The 16,101-nt window shown below is 42.2% G+C and overlaps 3 protein-coding genes across 5 annotated transcripts in view; 1 reads left to right on the forward strand and 2 right to left on the reverse strand.

The window, feature by feature from the left end:
• LOC149114320 (intraflagellar transport protein 74 homolog) overlaps nt 1-435 on the forward strand; it is an 8,726-nt gene extending 8,291 nt beyond the window's left edge. For all 3 annotated transcript variants that reach the window (XM_089286798.1, XM_089286800.1, XM_089286799.1), the window contains one exon: nt 210-435. In XM_089286798.1, the coding sequence (XP_089142924.1) occupies nt 210-316 (107 nt within the window). In that variant the 3' untranslated portion in view covers nt 317-435. The remainder of the gene's footprint in view (nt 1-209) is intronic.
• Nucleotides 436-888: 453 nt separating this feature from the next.
• LOC149114321 (kelch-like protein 2) lies at nt 889-3,735 on the reverse strand. The gene has a single exon (XM_089286797.1). It carries the CDS (start codon nt 3,251-3,253, stop codon nt 1,553-1,555), a length of 1,701 nt encoding a protein of 566 aa, XP_089142923.1. The 5' UTR covers nt 3,254-3,735; the 3' UTR covers nt 889-1,552.
• Nucleotides 3,736-13,188: 9,453 nt separating this feature from the next.
• LOC149114322 (kelch-like protein 24a) lies at nt 13,189-14,439 on the reverse strand. Its single transcript, XM_089286055.1, has one exon. The coding sequence runs from the start codon at nt 14,437-14,439 to the stop codon at nt 13,189-13,191; it is 1,251 nt and encodes a 416-aa protein (XP_089142181.1).
• Between the last annotated feature and the right edge of the window lie 1,662 nt (nt 14,440-16,101).

Consider the following 16,101-nt stretch of genomic DNA (forward strand, 5'->3'; position numbering starts at 1 on the left):
TGTGTGACCATTCAAATGAAAGCCATTGATCAGTACTTTCGTGTGGTACTGTTATTATGCTGTAAAAGATGGTTCAAACTTTCAGGTCTGTGGATAAAGCCCTAGTGTGTGGCCATTCAAATGAAAGCTATTGAGTAGTACTTTGCCTTAACAGTAACTTTAAAAATTGCATCTTGCTGTTTTGTATACCACTCCTTAACAGTTCTCAGTTATTGCTTCTAAAAGCATGGAGAGTGACTATCGCCCCTTGAAGCAAAATGTGTCAGAACAACTGGAGGACATTAACAGACTGCTGATCCAGTCTCTTGGAAAATAACTACACCGTCTTAAAAATACATCACTTTCCTTCACAAAGCGTAACCAATAGTTGTAGAAGATACTGTGTACTACCCCTTTAACTTATGGAATAAATTGTCTGTTACAACAAGCTGGAAACTTGCCTACATATTCACAGATAACTGTGTTATTTATTAAGTTTTTGACACTTGCACGTGACTGATCTCGTGCTCAGATCTCACTCTGTTCCGCTTGGCCGTTGGATAACTGGGCTCGAGCACGCGCACTGTTTATGACTTATAAAAACATAAAACTGATCAAAAACAACGTATCTATGCCCGATGACCCCTTTGCCTCGTTTCTATGCCAAACCGATGAGAACTGACCGGAACCTCAAACTGCTACCTATCCCCTACCTCCCCCTGACCGTAGCCGACAGGTAAATCGTTTGTGGGCAAGAGCCTGTAGCCAGGGTCGTAAGGAAGTGGTCCGTTTCTAAGCAGCGTTTGTGACGAAAGCAAAACTGAGGATTTGTTACTTCCCAGGCAGGGGTCATTCCTTAACTGCAGGGTTTTGTCTACTTTAATTCAGTATGTGTTTATTTCTGAGCGCTTTGATTGCCGAATAAATGTAAATCAATATCTGAACGCTATTTAATTCATTACAAATGAATTGCAAAGTTATATACGGTTAGCAAGAATATAACTATAACATTCCAACAGAAAAATAAATCTGCTTTACAAGAGTGTTTCGCAGCTACTCTGCAATTTCTCGCTCTTTCGAGGTTTGTGTTAACACTCATATATAGAGTTTGTATTTCATATAAGGGAAAACTCTAACTTGTAGCAGCGCTGTAATTTAAGCGTTTATGATTTCTCTCACAAGTTTTCAAACTTTTCGCGCGATTTATAACATCTGCATCAATTTTCTATTTGCCCGCGCGGATTTTTATCATTTTCCAAATTTTTTCTCTTGTAGAATTTTATAACCTCACTTTTTTTGTTCAAACAATCAGTTTGTTTCTAGAGCCCTCGCTGACTGACGCTGACTCTAAAAGCGAAGGCTCTGGGTATGACGAGATATTTTGAGCAAGAACTCTTGCTTTGAAAAATGTTTTGCGCTTTTCTTCTTTTCAGCTGACGGGCACGTTTTTTCCACTTTTCCCACGCGTCTTCCCGTTTTCTTAAAACCTGAAAGTAAAGAGCTAGCTACTATTTTATCAGTCGAAGCAGTTTGAAAGAAAGACATTTCAACAACAGTACCAACATCCGCAGAACTATTTCTTTACAACGTCAAGTTTGTCTAGTACTCCTTTGGAGAGTTTCAGCACACAGCAAGTAAATGTAGCTTTGTTGTCTTTGGAGATCATTTTCACTGGTATGGTTGTCTTCTTGATCCACTTGTCCTCTGTTGGGTCATAGCATTCAACACCCAAACCACTTCCCGCAAAGACATCTTCGCCACCCAGCACATAGAGTGTTCCCTTCAGACACACCATACTGCCATGTTCGCGAGAAACGTTCAAACTTCCAACAAACTGCCATTCGTTTGTCGAGATGTTAAACATCTCACATGTTTTCAAACACGATCCCCAATTCCCCCTCCCTCCGGCGACAAAAATCTTTCCATTAGTTGCCACACCAAAAGCGTACCCTCTCTTTTGTTGCATGTTTGCAATTTCCTCCCATTTGTTTTCCACAGTGTCGAATCTCTCAGCTTTCGTAACGAAGTCATCCTCTGTTATCCCGCCACAAACATACAGATGATTGCCAGCCGCAACAACACAAGACTCTACCCTGCAGCCCTCATGAGAAGACAAAACCGTCTGCCATGAACACCGTTCGACATTGTATCTCTTGATTCTGGATTTTTCCGTTGCGTTGACCTCTATCGCATAGATTTCGCCTCTAACGACAGCCACCTTGGTAGACCATGTGACGGAAAAATCCAAAGTACACCAGCTATTGACAATGGGGTCATACCTCTCTCCCTTATCAGCAGATGGAAAGGCGTACAACTGATCACGGTAGCTTATCATCTTAGTTGCACAGTTTCTCTTTAACAGCCCGTCTGCTAATCGCTTCCACTCGTCTTTCTCTGGGAGATAACAGAAAGTGTATTTCCCTCCACAGGAAACAATGGCGCGGGTTTCAAGCCCTTTTCTCGGAGACTGAGGTAGATCTCCTTCACATGTAAAGCTAGTCAGCTTTACCGCATCTGAAATCAACTTAAAACAGTGCAAGTTCTCTCGCACAAGTTCGTTTGTCACGACATCCAATAAAAAGTCACGCGATAGGAAAGCCAGTCGCATGTGACGAAACAGTTGTTCAAACGATGCTTTTCGCTCGCTTTTGTCTTGTTCGATCCACTTTAATACGATTTTAAAAACATCTGCTTCAACTACAACAGAAATTTCGTCACTTGAAATCCACCTCTCAACTTCTTTCGCTTCCAAGTTTAAGAATTCATTCATTTCTGCCACAGATGCAAAGTTCGCGTGGATGAACTTTGTGGTGTTGGTAATCAGTTCGTCGCACTGGTACATCTCAGCAAAATAAACTGTTGAAATGCAATTTGATTGAGACATCTGTCGTTCTAGAAATCGCCCTGAAATAGTTTTCAAGCCTGGAATGAGAAGATAGTTCGCTGCAGCGATAAGATCCTTAGAATTCTCTTGAGTTACCTCGACATTTCCTGTGTAGACGAACTCCAAAACATCTTCCATTACAGCACCCGAGATCTCTTCAAACCGAACAATCCCTTCTCGATTCTCTTTCATGTCGCACTGAAAGAGCTTCAAGAAGAACGGGCTTGCTGCAGAAAGTACATTTCTATGAGCTTTGAATTCTTTGTCATCTTTCGTCACCAAAGTTACGTCGCATAAATGATCTTGTTCTCGCAGCATGTTAAGCCGCTTCGCTAATTCCATACAGAAAGCAGATCTTTCCGCAACAGAGATTGGATGCGGATCTTCCATATTCCAGAAGATAAACTTATTTCTGAGAAATACAGATTCCTTTAGAATCGTTTAGATGTCCTCAAATAGCTTTAAGAAATCACGACCGGTGAAGACTGGCAAATCGAAACCGAAACTTTCGCGAACCTTGTCTTCTCTTACGGAAGAATAAGGGGACACTGGGAGCGAAATGATGTCATCATACGGTGACTGGAGAGACTGGACTGGACTGGACTGGACTGGACTAGAATGGACTGGACTAGAATGGACTGGACTTGAAAAACACGGACTTAAAAGACGAGGGCTAGTAAACATCGCGAACTTGTAAAACGAAGGCCTGTGAAAAGGAGACTTGAAAAACGAAGACTAGTGAAACGAGAACTTGTAAAACCAGGACTTGTAATATGAAGACTAGTACAACGGCAGACTTGTAAAAAGGATTCCTGTAAAGAATTGACTGGTAAAAACGAGGAATTGTAAAGCGTGAACTAGTAAAACTTGCGAACTTGTAAAACAAGGACTTGAAAACGCGGATCATTTAAACAAGGACTTGTAAGACTAGGACTAGTGAAAATCGCGGGCTTACTAAAAGCACTAAAATTATAATCAAATTTGACATAAGCAGAAACATGTACCGAAATACTAAAACCCACTGGTAACATTAGATCCCTTTATACATACATACATACACACACACACACACACATACATACACACACACACACACACACACACATACATACATACATACATACATACATACATACATACATACATACATACATACATACATACATACATACATACATACATACATACATACATACATAACCATATGAGGAAGTAGCAGATCCCATTAAGATCCCATCCCATTGTTTTCCAGTATAACTATCACTTATTGTAATGCAACTAGTCCAGCAATTAGCCTATTGTTTAATACCGTGTATATATATCTAGTTGATAGGAATGCTTATCATTAAATACTGTCTGATGAGTGCGTAAGCACGAAACTCGGAGTAACAGCAAATCTTGCCTCTTCGTTATTACTCATTTACATACATACATACATACATACTTTATTTAATAAGTAGGTCGATAAAATTGGCAGCTAAAAGCTGATGTGGACCTACAATTAGTATATTACATTCTAAATAACAATTTACAATAAATCTAAAACTAAAATCTTTACAATAACGTGAGGAATGAACGAAAATAAAGTAATTAAAGTAATTATACTGAAAAATTAACTATAATAAAATTTTAGTATACATAATTAACAGTGTCTTTATTCGTTCCAGATAGTCCGTTAAAGGTAATTTGTCTGAAAAATCAGAATTTTCTTTTAAGTGCAAATTTAAAAGAGCCTAGATTCGGTTTGTTTTTTAAGTGTAAGGGCAGGTTATTCCAAAGAATTGACGCACGATGTGAAATGAATAACGGAGAAAGTCAGTATCGGGTCGTTGAATTAAGAGTTTCAGGTTGTCTCTATGATTTCTCAGTGAAGAGTGTCTTGTAAATAGAGAGTTTATGCCATCTGGAGCTTTCTTGTAAAACGCTTGATAGGTAATATTTGCAATTCTTTTCTTGTAAAGGTGGTCTAACGATTTCCAATTTGCCATTTTTAATACTTCGGTGTCTAGAACGGTTTCCTTAATGTTAAAGATAAACCTCGCTGCTCTATTGTGAATTTGTTCGAGGGACTGAAGTGACTTTGTAGATCCCCACAATACAATTGAATAAGTAACACTTGGAATTATACCTTTAAAATAAATTGATTCTAAGATGTGTTTGTCGAGACCATTTAAACGCTTAAGTTTCTTTAGTCTTGCCGAGTAACGCTTGTTCATGTCATCTCGTCTTTTTGCAGCCTGTACAGTGCTCGTTAAGTAAACCAAAGTGCTTTGTCAGTAAAGCATTTCCCATTCCTTATCTTCCGTAAGTTCAGTCCAAATGTTTTAATTTCAGCTTTGTTCCACTTGGTTTCCAGACTCCCAGTTAAGAGAAGAAACACGATTTACAGGGTAACTACATCCTTTTTATAAAGAGCATTTTTTATTGCAATTACAATACTGCCACGACTTTTCATTTTGGTCAAACAACGGTCGATCAGCGAAGCAAATACTAAATTTGCTAAGCAGGAAACATATAACTCATAACACGTAATCTTAACAATGAACTTAGTAGGGTTCAGTCCTGGCTATGTGCAAAAAAAAAAAACTCTCCCTTAATATTGACGAGTCAAATTTCGTTGTATTTTACCCAGTCCAAAGAAAATTACCTAAGTCAATTATGTTATCTATTGACAATCATTTATTGACTCGGGAATTCTCTATTAGATATCTAGAAATTTATATTGAATTAATAAAGTGTATTATCGTTTGTCTCACGATGTAGTCACTTGTGACGTGACAAGCGTGACCACATCATGTGATCAGGCACTCACGTGACGAGCAGAACCTCGTGCAACGGATATACTTTGGTAGTGTGCGAGTGCCAACTCGGCATTAAAAGTTTCTTATCACTATTTAGCCTGAGCTGTGATTTATTCCCTTTATAACTTGACATGGTGTCAGAAGTGGCTCTCACGCTTCGTTACTGGATGATGTGATGAACATTCGTCGCCACACTGGTGAGTAAACCGTCGACCGAAATTGGAAGCTTGTTCTGCGTGGCCGCCATCTTGGATTTGGCGAGATGACTGATTCTGCTGAAGGAGGCGCTGAAGGAACGTCAGCCGTAGCTCCGTTGATATTGCCTCCAATGAACCTGCCGCCACCTAAACCGTTCGTCGTAGATGATAATCTGGCTAGTAATTGGAAGCAATGGAAAAAAGTATGGCAAAGGTACGAAATCGCGACTGGAATTTACAAGCAGGAGAATCTTGTTCGAGTGTCAACATTGCTTTCGGTTATCGGCGAAGAAGCTGTTAAAGCCTTTGATACGTTCGCTTGGGGCGAAGGCCAGAGTGAAAACAGTATTACAGACGTCTTAGCTAAATTTGACGAATATTGCGAACCTCGCACTCAAGTCATTTACGAACGCTACCGTTTTAATAATCGTAAACAGGAGCCAGGCGAAAGCATTAGTGCGTACGTGACCGAGCTGCGTGTGATTGCGAAGAACTGTGCTCACGACGAAATCACACCGGACGAGATTTTACGCGACCGCTTGGTCCTTGGAGTCCGAGATGAGAAAGTACGCGAACGCCTTCTACGAGTAAACGACCTGACCTTGTCTAAAGCCATCGACATTTGTAAAGCGGCAGAACAGACTAGTCAGCAATTAAAGCTGCTTGCCAGTGGAACAGAGGAGTCAGTTGGTGCAGTTAGAACACAACAAATAAATGAGCCACCTCAGAACACACGAAGGCCACGTGACCCACCCATCCAGCGAACAGAATGTAGATTTTGTGGATATCAGCATGGAAATCGCCAGTGCCCTGCAAAAGGCCAAACTTGCCACAAGTGTGGACAAAAGAACCACTTTCAGTCAAGGTGCCGAGCAACCAACCCAAAGGTAAACACCGTAGAAGAAGTACCTGAAGAAGTTTTTCGTATAAGTAAAGTTGGAAGTAGATCACGTGCTTTGATTACTATGGAAGTCGGCATGCAAGGCAACCAAAGTCAGGTGACATTCCAACTAGACACAGGTGCAGAGTGCAATCTCATTTCATTGAAAGATTATCAGCGTGCCACCGGTGATGTGGATTTGGCACAAGTCAAGCGCTGCTCACACAAGTTTATTAAAACTTACACCAATGAACGATACAAGATACTGGGGTCAACAGAGCTCCCTACATGGCGCCATGAGAAAAGAAATGTGTTGCCATTCAACATTACAGAAGATGACCTTGCCCCACTGTTATCATACAGCACATGTATTGGACTGGGACTCATCACAATTAATGACTGTGATAGCCCATCAAACGTCAGTAGTCTCGAGGATACCCCCAGCGTTGGCATTGCCGTAACAGTAGGGATTGCCGACATTCTAGAGGAATACAAAGATGTCTTTGAAGGCTTGGGTGACCTCCCAGGCGAGCACCACATCGTCACTGATGACACAGTTCCACCTGTAGTACATCCTCCGCGTCGTGTACCAGTTGCTTTACGAAACCAGATCAAGGAGAAACTTGATGAGATGGTAACTAGTGGTATTCTTGCACCTGTAACTGAACCAACCGAGTGGGTTTCCAGTATGTTGGTCATTGTCAAGCCCAACAAGCTGCGCATATGTCTTGACCCGCGTGATTTAAATAAAGCCATCCGTCGAGAGCATTACCAAATGCCAACAGTGGAGGAGGTCGCGACCCGGCTTTCGCAAGCAAAGAAGTTCACGGTTGTCGATGCCAAGGACGGCTTTTGGCAGAAACGTCTTGACACTGAGTCTAGTTACAAGACCACCTTTAACACACCGTTTGGGCGCTACAGATGGAATAGGATGCCGTTTGGCATCTCGTCAGCGCCAGAAGTCTGGCAACGTACAATGCACGAGTTTGTCGAAGACCTGGAAGGAGTGGAAGTGATTGCAGACGACTTCCTGATTGCCGGATTTGGCAATACAGAACATGAAGTAAACCAGAGTCTTGCAAGAAATGAGCGCGCCTTTCTCGAGAAATGCCGTTTGTGGAACTTGAAGTTGAATCGTGCAAAAGTGAAATGGCACCAATCAAGCGTGAAATTCATGGGTCATCTACTCACTTCTCAGGGGCTAATGCCTGACCCAGAGAAGATTCAGGCTATATTGCAGATGCCTGAACCTGAAGATGTCACTTCATTGAAGCGATTCCTGGGGATGGTGACCTATCTTGCTAAGTTCATGCCCCACTTGTCAGAGATGACAGAGCCACTTAGACGTTTGGAGGACAAGAATGTAGAGTTCCAGTGGTTAGAACAGCACTCCCTTGCCATGAAGACAATCAAGAAATTCCTGACAGAGGCACCTGTCCTCCGTTATTACGATATAAACAAGCCGGTCACTGTACAATGCGATGCAAGCCAGTCTGGCTTAGGAGCAGTACTGCTGCAAGATGGTCAGCCTGTCTGTTATGCCTCCCGTGCCCTCACTGACACTGAGTCTCGATATGCGTAGATCGAGAAAGAAATGCTTGCCATCACTTGGGCATGTGACAAGTTCGACCAATACCTCTATGGGCGAGACAAAATCACTGTCGAGACTGACCATGAGCCATTGAAGTCTGTGTTCAAGAAGGAAATTCACAAATCACCCAAGCGCCTGCAGCGAATGCGCCTGGCCCTACAAAAGTACAATCTAGAAGTTCAATACAAGAAAGGAACACTCATGCACATTGCAGATGCCTTGAGTCGTGCATATCTGGAGACCACTGATGGGGCTCAGACCGAGTTTTGTGAGATTCGTGCACTCGAGATGGTGAATCACGAAGAGTATATTCGAGTTGAACCTCCGAAGCGAGATGTCTTCCGACAGCGAGTCGCTGAAGATGCTGATATCCAGGAACTAATCCGAGTGATCAAGCAAGGCTGGCCCGAAAAGAAAAATTGCCCTCCTGCTGCTCAGCCATACTATGACGAGCGAGGCGAGCTGATAGAGTCACAAGGTCTGGTGTTCCGTGGAGAACAGCTTGTAGTGCCTGTTTCACTTCGAAAGGAAATGTTAAACCAGCTCCACAGCAGCCACATCGGCATTGGAGGATGTGTTCGCCGTGCCCGTGAAATATTGTATTGGCCACGAATGAGTGCTGAAATCAGAGACTTTGTGTCTCGTTGTACAATCTGCCAAACATACCGACCAGAACAGGCCCGCGAAGGGCTTCAGCCACATGAGCTGCCTTCACGCCCTTGGCAGAAAATTGGTGCTGATCTGTTTGTTCTTGGACAGCAGACATTCCTAATCATGGTTGATTACTGGTCCAATTTCTTTGAAGTGGTTGAGATCCACAAGAAGACAGCACAAGCTGTTATTACTCAACTCAAGGTGCAATTTGCTCGCCATGGTATTCCAGAAGTACTGATTACAGATAATGGTTCAGAATTTGACAATCGGGAGTTCCAGAGTTTCTCCTCTGAGTGGAATTTTGATCACCGAACCTCTAGTCCAAGATATCCACAGTCAAATGGAAAAGTGGAAAATGCTGTGAAAACCTGCAAAGGACTTCTTATGAAAGCGAAGGACGACAAGAAAGACCCACTATTAGCAATCCTCGATTGGCGCAACACCCCAAGTGAGGGGTTCAGTACCTCGCCAGTTCAGAGGCTAATGGGTCGACGCACTCGTACTTTGCTACCAACAGCTGCAGTGCTCCTCAGGCCAAACAGTGACATTAAGACGACGGCGAGTAACCTAGCAGCTAGGAAAAGATTGCAGTGCAAGCAGTACAACAGAGGCATCAAGAACCTTGCCCCCTTAAAGGCAGGTGATTCAATCCGCATGAAGTTGCCTGGGGAGAAGAAATGGAGCTTAGGCCACTGCACGCGCCCTCTTGCCCGACGGTCGTACGAAGTTGAGGTGGAAGGACGGCGCTTCCGTAGAAACCGCCGCCAGCTGCGGTCTACTATGGAGCCGTCACCAGAACCATGCAGCCCCATCGATGAGCCTCATCAAGCTGAGAATGAAAGCAAGCCACCAGATTCACCAGAGTTCCTGCCAGGACAGATCCACACCCAGACCCCTGAGATTGAAGTGAATGATTCAATCCCCGCCACAGAACCTGTCCCGGTCAACGAAGATCCCATACCTGCTTTCCAGCCCAGACGCTCAGAGAGAGCCAGACGTGCCCCAGCATGGCTTGAAGATTATGACTTGAACACTTGAACATTGACTTGAAACACTTGAAATAGCTTTAGTTTATTGTTGGACCCTATTGTTTTTGTTCTTGCTAATTTTGTAAGGGAAGGGGATGTGACGTGACAAGCGTGACCACATCATGTGATCAGGCACTCACGTGACGAGCAGAACCTCGTGCAACGGATATACTTTGGTAGTGTGCGAGTGCCAACTCGGCATTAAAAGTTTCTTATCACTATTTAGCCTGAGCTGTGATTTATTCCCTTTATAACTTGACATCTGACTATCTGAGATGTAGATCGCGACGTTTCGACTACTACTTACTGCTAGTCTTCTTCAGGCGATAACGTCAACTGATTGCACGGTATCATTTATATCACAAAGGTCGGCTGTGATTGGTGCATTTCGATCTTCTTATTGTTCCATCGTTCCGGCGAGTAGCTGTTCCGTCAGTGGTCGGCTGTTGTACCGTTCTCCTGTTGCTGTGTTTCTTGATCGTGGGTATCCATGCTTCAGGAATTTCAATTCCACTATCCCTGTTGATGTTATTAGGGTGTAGTCCTATGTGAATAGCTTCCTTGACCCTACGTGTGTACCAGTGAGGATCTCGATCAATAAACTTGACATCATTCCAGATAGGTTAGTGGCCGCAGCAAGATCGCCTTTCTCAACACGTCAGTTTATAGAGAACCTGATGGCCGCCTTACCACCAGTGTCTACAGGAAACCACCACATACTGATCAGTACCTAGCGTATGATTCACACCACCCTCAGTCAATAAAGCGCGGTATTGTGAAGTGTCTGTACGACTGGGCTAAACGTCTCGTGACCAAACCATCAGTAATTGCTGGAGAGAAGAAACATCTGTCATCTGCACTTGTTTTAACGGATATCCCTCCTCTTTTGTACAGAAGATCACAAAGGCACGAACAACCCCAAGAAGAGAGCCTGTCGCGGAATTTAAATCCACCGCCGTTTTACCTTATGTCCAAGGAGTTTCGGAGTCTCTCCGCCGCTGCCTAGAACAACAAGGCATTCGCACCGTCTTCAAGTCCGACACGACACTTCGGTCACACTTAGTGCGACCAAAGGACACCGTCAACCCGGCTAAACAAGATGGTGTTGTTTACAGGATTCCCTGTGAGTGCGGCAAAGTCTACATCGGGGAGACAGGGAGATCTATGCAGGAGAGGATCAAAGAACACGACAGGGATATAGGACTCGCCCGTACCCAGATCTCCGCCGTTTCTGAACACACCCACGAGACCGGCCACTATCCTATCTGGAATGAGGTCAAGTTTATTGATCGAGATCCCCACTGGTACACACGTAGGGTCAAGGAAGCTATTCACATAAGACTTCACCCTAATAACATCAACAGGGACTTCACCCTAATAACATCAACAGGGATAGTGGAATTGAAATTCCTGAAGCATGGATACCCACGATCAAGAAACACAGCAACAGGAGAACGGTACAACAGGCGACCACTGAGGGAACAACAAACGGTAATTAGTTCAAGAGGGCCTCTGTCCTCTGAATGCGCGAAATCTAACAATCCCTAAGACTTGAAGGCACATATTAAGGAAGGAGTAGAAAAAAAATTCAAGTACGAAAGATCTGCTGCCGTTGTTGTTGTTGTTTTTTTAAGATTAATTCTAGTGCTAAGACAGAACAACTGAGACCGCGCTCGGCAAGAATGGTATACGTCTTGCACGTGCTGCGATTTTTCGAGGCAAAGTAGTTCACCTTTTACACTTAAAACATTTCAGTTAAGGCTTTTTCTCTTTTTACTTAGTTTTTTTTTTTTTTCGGTTGTGTGCGCCGCAATTTTTTTCACCGCGGGTCAAGTTCAGTGAAAAAAGAAGACAAAAGGTGTGATATAATTCACCTTTTTGGGCGCCTTGAACTAAATTCTGTTGCCGTTATGGTTTGCGTGCTGTTTTCGTTTTTAGCCATTTATTTCCTTGCTCCGATTTAACCGGAAGCAAATAATCAACCTAAATAAAATAAATTGTCACTTTGTCGATCAGGTAAGACATTACGGTACCGCGTGTACGAATGAAAGTGAAGAACAAACACTGAAAAAAAAAACACTCAAACTATGTTTTGAAGACACAGTATCCCAGAAAGCAAATTTTGAAAGCTGTGAGCTGACAATTTTTTCCTCAGGAAAATTGTCTAGCGGCAAAATTCCTTAATTACTGACACGCCACTGTGGACGGAAAAAATTGAAAAACAGAGTTGTACCTGTCTTCTTACTTTGAGCTGAAGGACACTAAATATCATCGATCTCTCGGTAAGTAACCAATAAGCAATTCCAGTTTTCGTTCTGCTAATCCTAACTTGCAGTATAGCCAGTTATCGAAAGATTTTTGTTAAGTGAGTTACAATTAAATCTAAACTTACTGAAACTGAAAACTACGTATATATATTTATAAATTGTGCTGCACAATGGTCGCAGGAAATGAGAGACTTGCAATGAAACTTTCCAGTAAAATGTTGAAAATTGTCAGCTGGAGACACAACCGATCCCGCACCCAGACTTCACTCTGTCTCAGTCCCCCCACCGCATGCCTGTAGAAGGTCTGGGTTCAATATTACAACTGTTCAACGTTATCATTATTCAAGTGCTAATGAAATCAAATGAGAAAACGCGTACGCCGGTAGAGGAGAACGTTAAAAGATAGTGGATTTCGTTTCTCTTCCCGACGACCCGATCTCTTTGCTCCCTTCTTGACTATTCCCCCGGGGGAGGACTCCCAGAAAAATTGGGTGGGGGTGTGCGGCCCGCTTCAAAAAACCCTTACCCTATTTATGACCAAAATCTGCGATATTCCCTACCCTATTTATGACCTGACCCTTAAATCAAAACCCTATTTCAGACATGCGTTATAATTAGTTCCCTAGTTCAGACCGATGTTAAATTACCGTAAACATAATTTGTGGAGGGCTCTGGTCGATTTTGTTTTCGATAATGATGAAATAGTGTCTTCTTACCCACATCAAGGCTGGAGAGCAAAAACCATACCCTATTTATGACCAAAATGGCCAAAATCAGCTAAAACTGATACCCTATTTATGACCAAAACCATACCCTTTGGGGCCGCACATACCTATATAGCCCATATAAGGGAGTACCCCCTCCCCCGGGACTATTCCTTAATAACATCAAGTTTGTCTAGTACTCCTTAAGAGAGTTTCAGAACACAGCCCGTGAATGAATCGTCTTCGTCTTCGGAGATCACTTCCACTGGTATGGTTGTCTTCTCCATCCACTTGTTCTCTGTACGGTCATAGCATTCAACATTCAAGTCACTTAACCCAGAGTCATTTGCGCCACCCAGCACATAGAGTGTTCCCTTCAGACACACCATACTGCCACCTTCGCGAGGAACTTTCAAATTTCCAATTAACTGCCATTCGTTTGTCGAAATGTTAAACATCTCACATGTTTTCAAACACCATGCCCAATCCTCCATCCTCCCTCCGGCTACAAAAATCTTCCCTTCAGTTGCCACACCAAAAGCGCTCCCTCTCGATTGTTGCATGCTTGCAATTTCCTCCCATTTCTTTCCTAAAGTGTCAAATCTCTCAGCTTTCGAAGCGAAGTCATCCTCTGTTATCCCACCACAAACATACAGATGATTGCCAGCCGCAACAACATAAGACAATACCCTGCAGCCCTCATGAGATGACAAAACCGTCTGCCATGAACACCGCTCAGCATTGAATCTTTTGATAGTGGATTTTCTGGATAATCTATTCATATCGATAGAATAGATTTCGCCTCTGACGACAGTCACCTGAGCAGGATCTTCTGTGGGCCACTCCAAATGATCCAGTGTAGACCAACAATCATACACGGGATCATACCTCTCTGCCGTACCATCAGATGGAAAGGCGTAAAGTTGATCACGGTAGTTTATCATTTGAGTGTTGTTGTCTCTCTCTGTCAGCCCGTCTGCTAAACGCTTCCACTCGTCTTTCTCTGGGAGATAACAGAGAGTGGACTTCCCTCCACAAGCAACAATGGCGCGGGTTTCAAGCCCTTTTCTCGGCGACTGCAGAATATTTTCTTCACTTGAAAACCCAGTCAGCTTTATAGCTTTGGACAGCAGCTTGAAACAATCAAAATTCTCTTCCACGAGTTCGTTTGCCACGACATCCAATAAAAAGTTCCGCGATAGGAAAGCCTGCAGTCGAACGTGACGAAACAATTTTTCAAACGATGCTTTTCGCTCGCTTTTGTTTTGTTCGATCCACTTTAATACGATCTTAAACACATCTGCTTCAACAGCAACTGAAATGTCGTCACTTGAAATCCACCTCTCGACCTCTTTAACTTCCAAGTTAAAGAATTCATCCATTTCTGCAACAGATGCAAAGTTCTCGTGGATGAACTTTCTGGTGTTGGTGATCAGTTCGTAGCACTGGTACATCTCAGCAAAATAAAATGTTGAAATGCAATTTGATTTGGATATCTGTCGTTCTAGAAATTGCCCTGAAAGATTTTTCAAGCCCGGAATGAGAAGATAGTTCTATTAAATTACAGTAACTAACATAATAGCCACCTAATTTGTTATAAACTACAGGTAGATTCTAACCTGGGACCTACAGTCAATTCCAGCAGCAAAGAGGGTTTGGGATATTTTTAACATGAGAAAACTGTTTTCACAAACCAATGTGCTGGGCTGACACGACAGGCAGCTGTTGAATGACTCAAGCACAAACGATCCAAATCAGTACTTTCATTATTTCGTTTCATTATAATTAGTTTGATAATGTCGAAAAGCGATAAGTGATATTGATGAAAATGGAAGTCTTCCGTTATATTTTGTAATATGTGAATCAAGTGCAAATTTATTTGGGAAGGGACAGCGGAAAATTGAGGTGTTTACTGTTTGCCACAACTAATTGCAAAATTAGCTAACATTTGCATTTATCATGGTCAATCTTTCCAGAGTGTTTAGATCACCAAACCACCAAGCCCGAGGGATTGTAATTATTTGCTAAAATAAATTGAGTCACTAGTTTAACCAAAGATGATACCAAGGTTAGCGAAACCACCAAAATTTTAACTTTTTATTCATTCCTATTTATAGCTGTGTCAAATTAACTGTCATTTCGAGTAACCGTATGCGTCGGCTGGATTCTTGTTTTCCAAAATCCACAAACTGAATACTGGATGTGGTTCTTGATACAAAAGGATAGCAATTATTTAGACTTTCAGGAATGTATAAAGACAGAGGTTGTATCCTGGGACAAAGCGAAAACCAAAACTATACATGTATTTACAGCTATGCAACCGATGCACTACATCCATGTTCTGTGGTTTCTGTGGTTGAAGATCTGACTTGTCAGTTGTGATTGGTTATTACACAATAAACATTCCAGACATATTTTAGGCGTTCACGGTTTTTGCGAGTTTGACTGTAATAAGTACTTCTTTGCGAAATATTGTTTCCTGTGTTTTAAGAATACATGTACATTAATGGGAAACTTTGCTTGAACCACTAACAAGTAAGCTGTTTGTAGTATTTCTGTATTATGTAGTTTTGACTTGCAGGAGTCACAACCAGAGAGCACAACATAAAAGATTTTGTTAACTCTCATCACTCCTCTCCTCTTGCCAAGCAAGCTTAAAATATATAGGGCTGTTTGTAAGGCGTCATCCATTATATTAAGAACATTCATATGAAGTGGGAGAAGTTGCGTTCTAGCTAAAAAATATTTTGGCTCCCTCTATAGATCTAGAATAAGTACATAATTTAGAATCACTCTGTTGTAAATGCTGTGTCTTTAGGGTTACCATTATGCCTTTTGAAGTGTCTTGCATCTAACTGATGTAGCTAATTTCACATGTAAACAACAAAAACATGTCAGGGAATATTTTATTTAGAAATATTTTTTCCCAAGAGTGATTTTTGTACAACCACTCCATATATTTTTTTTTAATCCAAGTTCAAAATGTTCTGTAACTTTTTTCACTGAAATTGAATATGGTAAAATGTACACACATCATTGAAGCACTTTGGGTCTGGGATCTGAGTAACGAATTAAATTAGCAAAAAAATTGCATTGACTTGTAGCTTTCTGAAGGT

Source organism: Orbicella faveolata, unplaced genomic scaffold (genome assembly GCF_042242905.1).
Source record: "Orbicella faveolata isolate gen_17 unplaced genomic scaffold, um_ofav_v1 contig_14, whole genome shotgun sequence".
Lineage (NCBI taxonomy): Eukaryota > Metazoa > Cnidaria > Anthozoa > Scleractinia > Merulinidae > Orbicella > Orbicella faveolata.

Coding starts and splice junctions, on each gene's coding strand:
- LOC149114322 (XM_089286055.1), bottom strand. CDS start 14,439: ATGTACCAGTGCTACGAACTGATCACCAACACCAGAAAGTTCATCCAC.
- LOC149114321 (XM_089286797.1), bottom strand. CDS start 3,253: ATGGAAGATCCGCATCCAATCTCTGTTGCGGAAAGATCTGCTTTCTGT.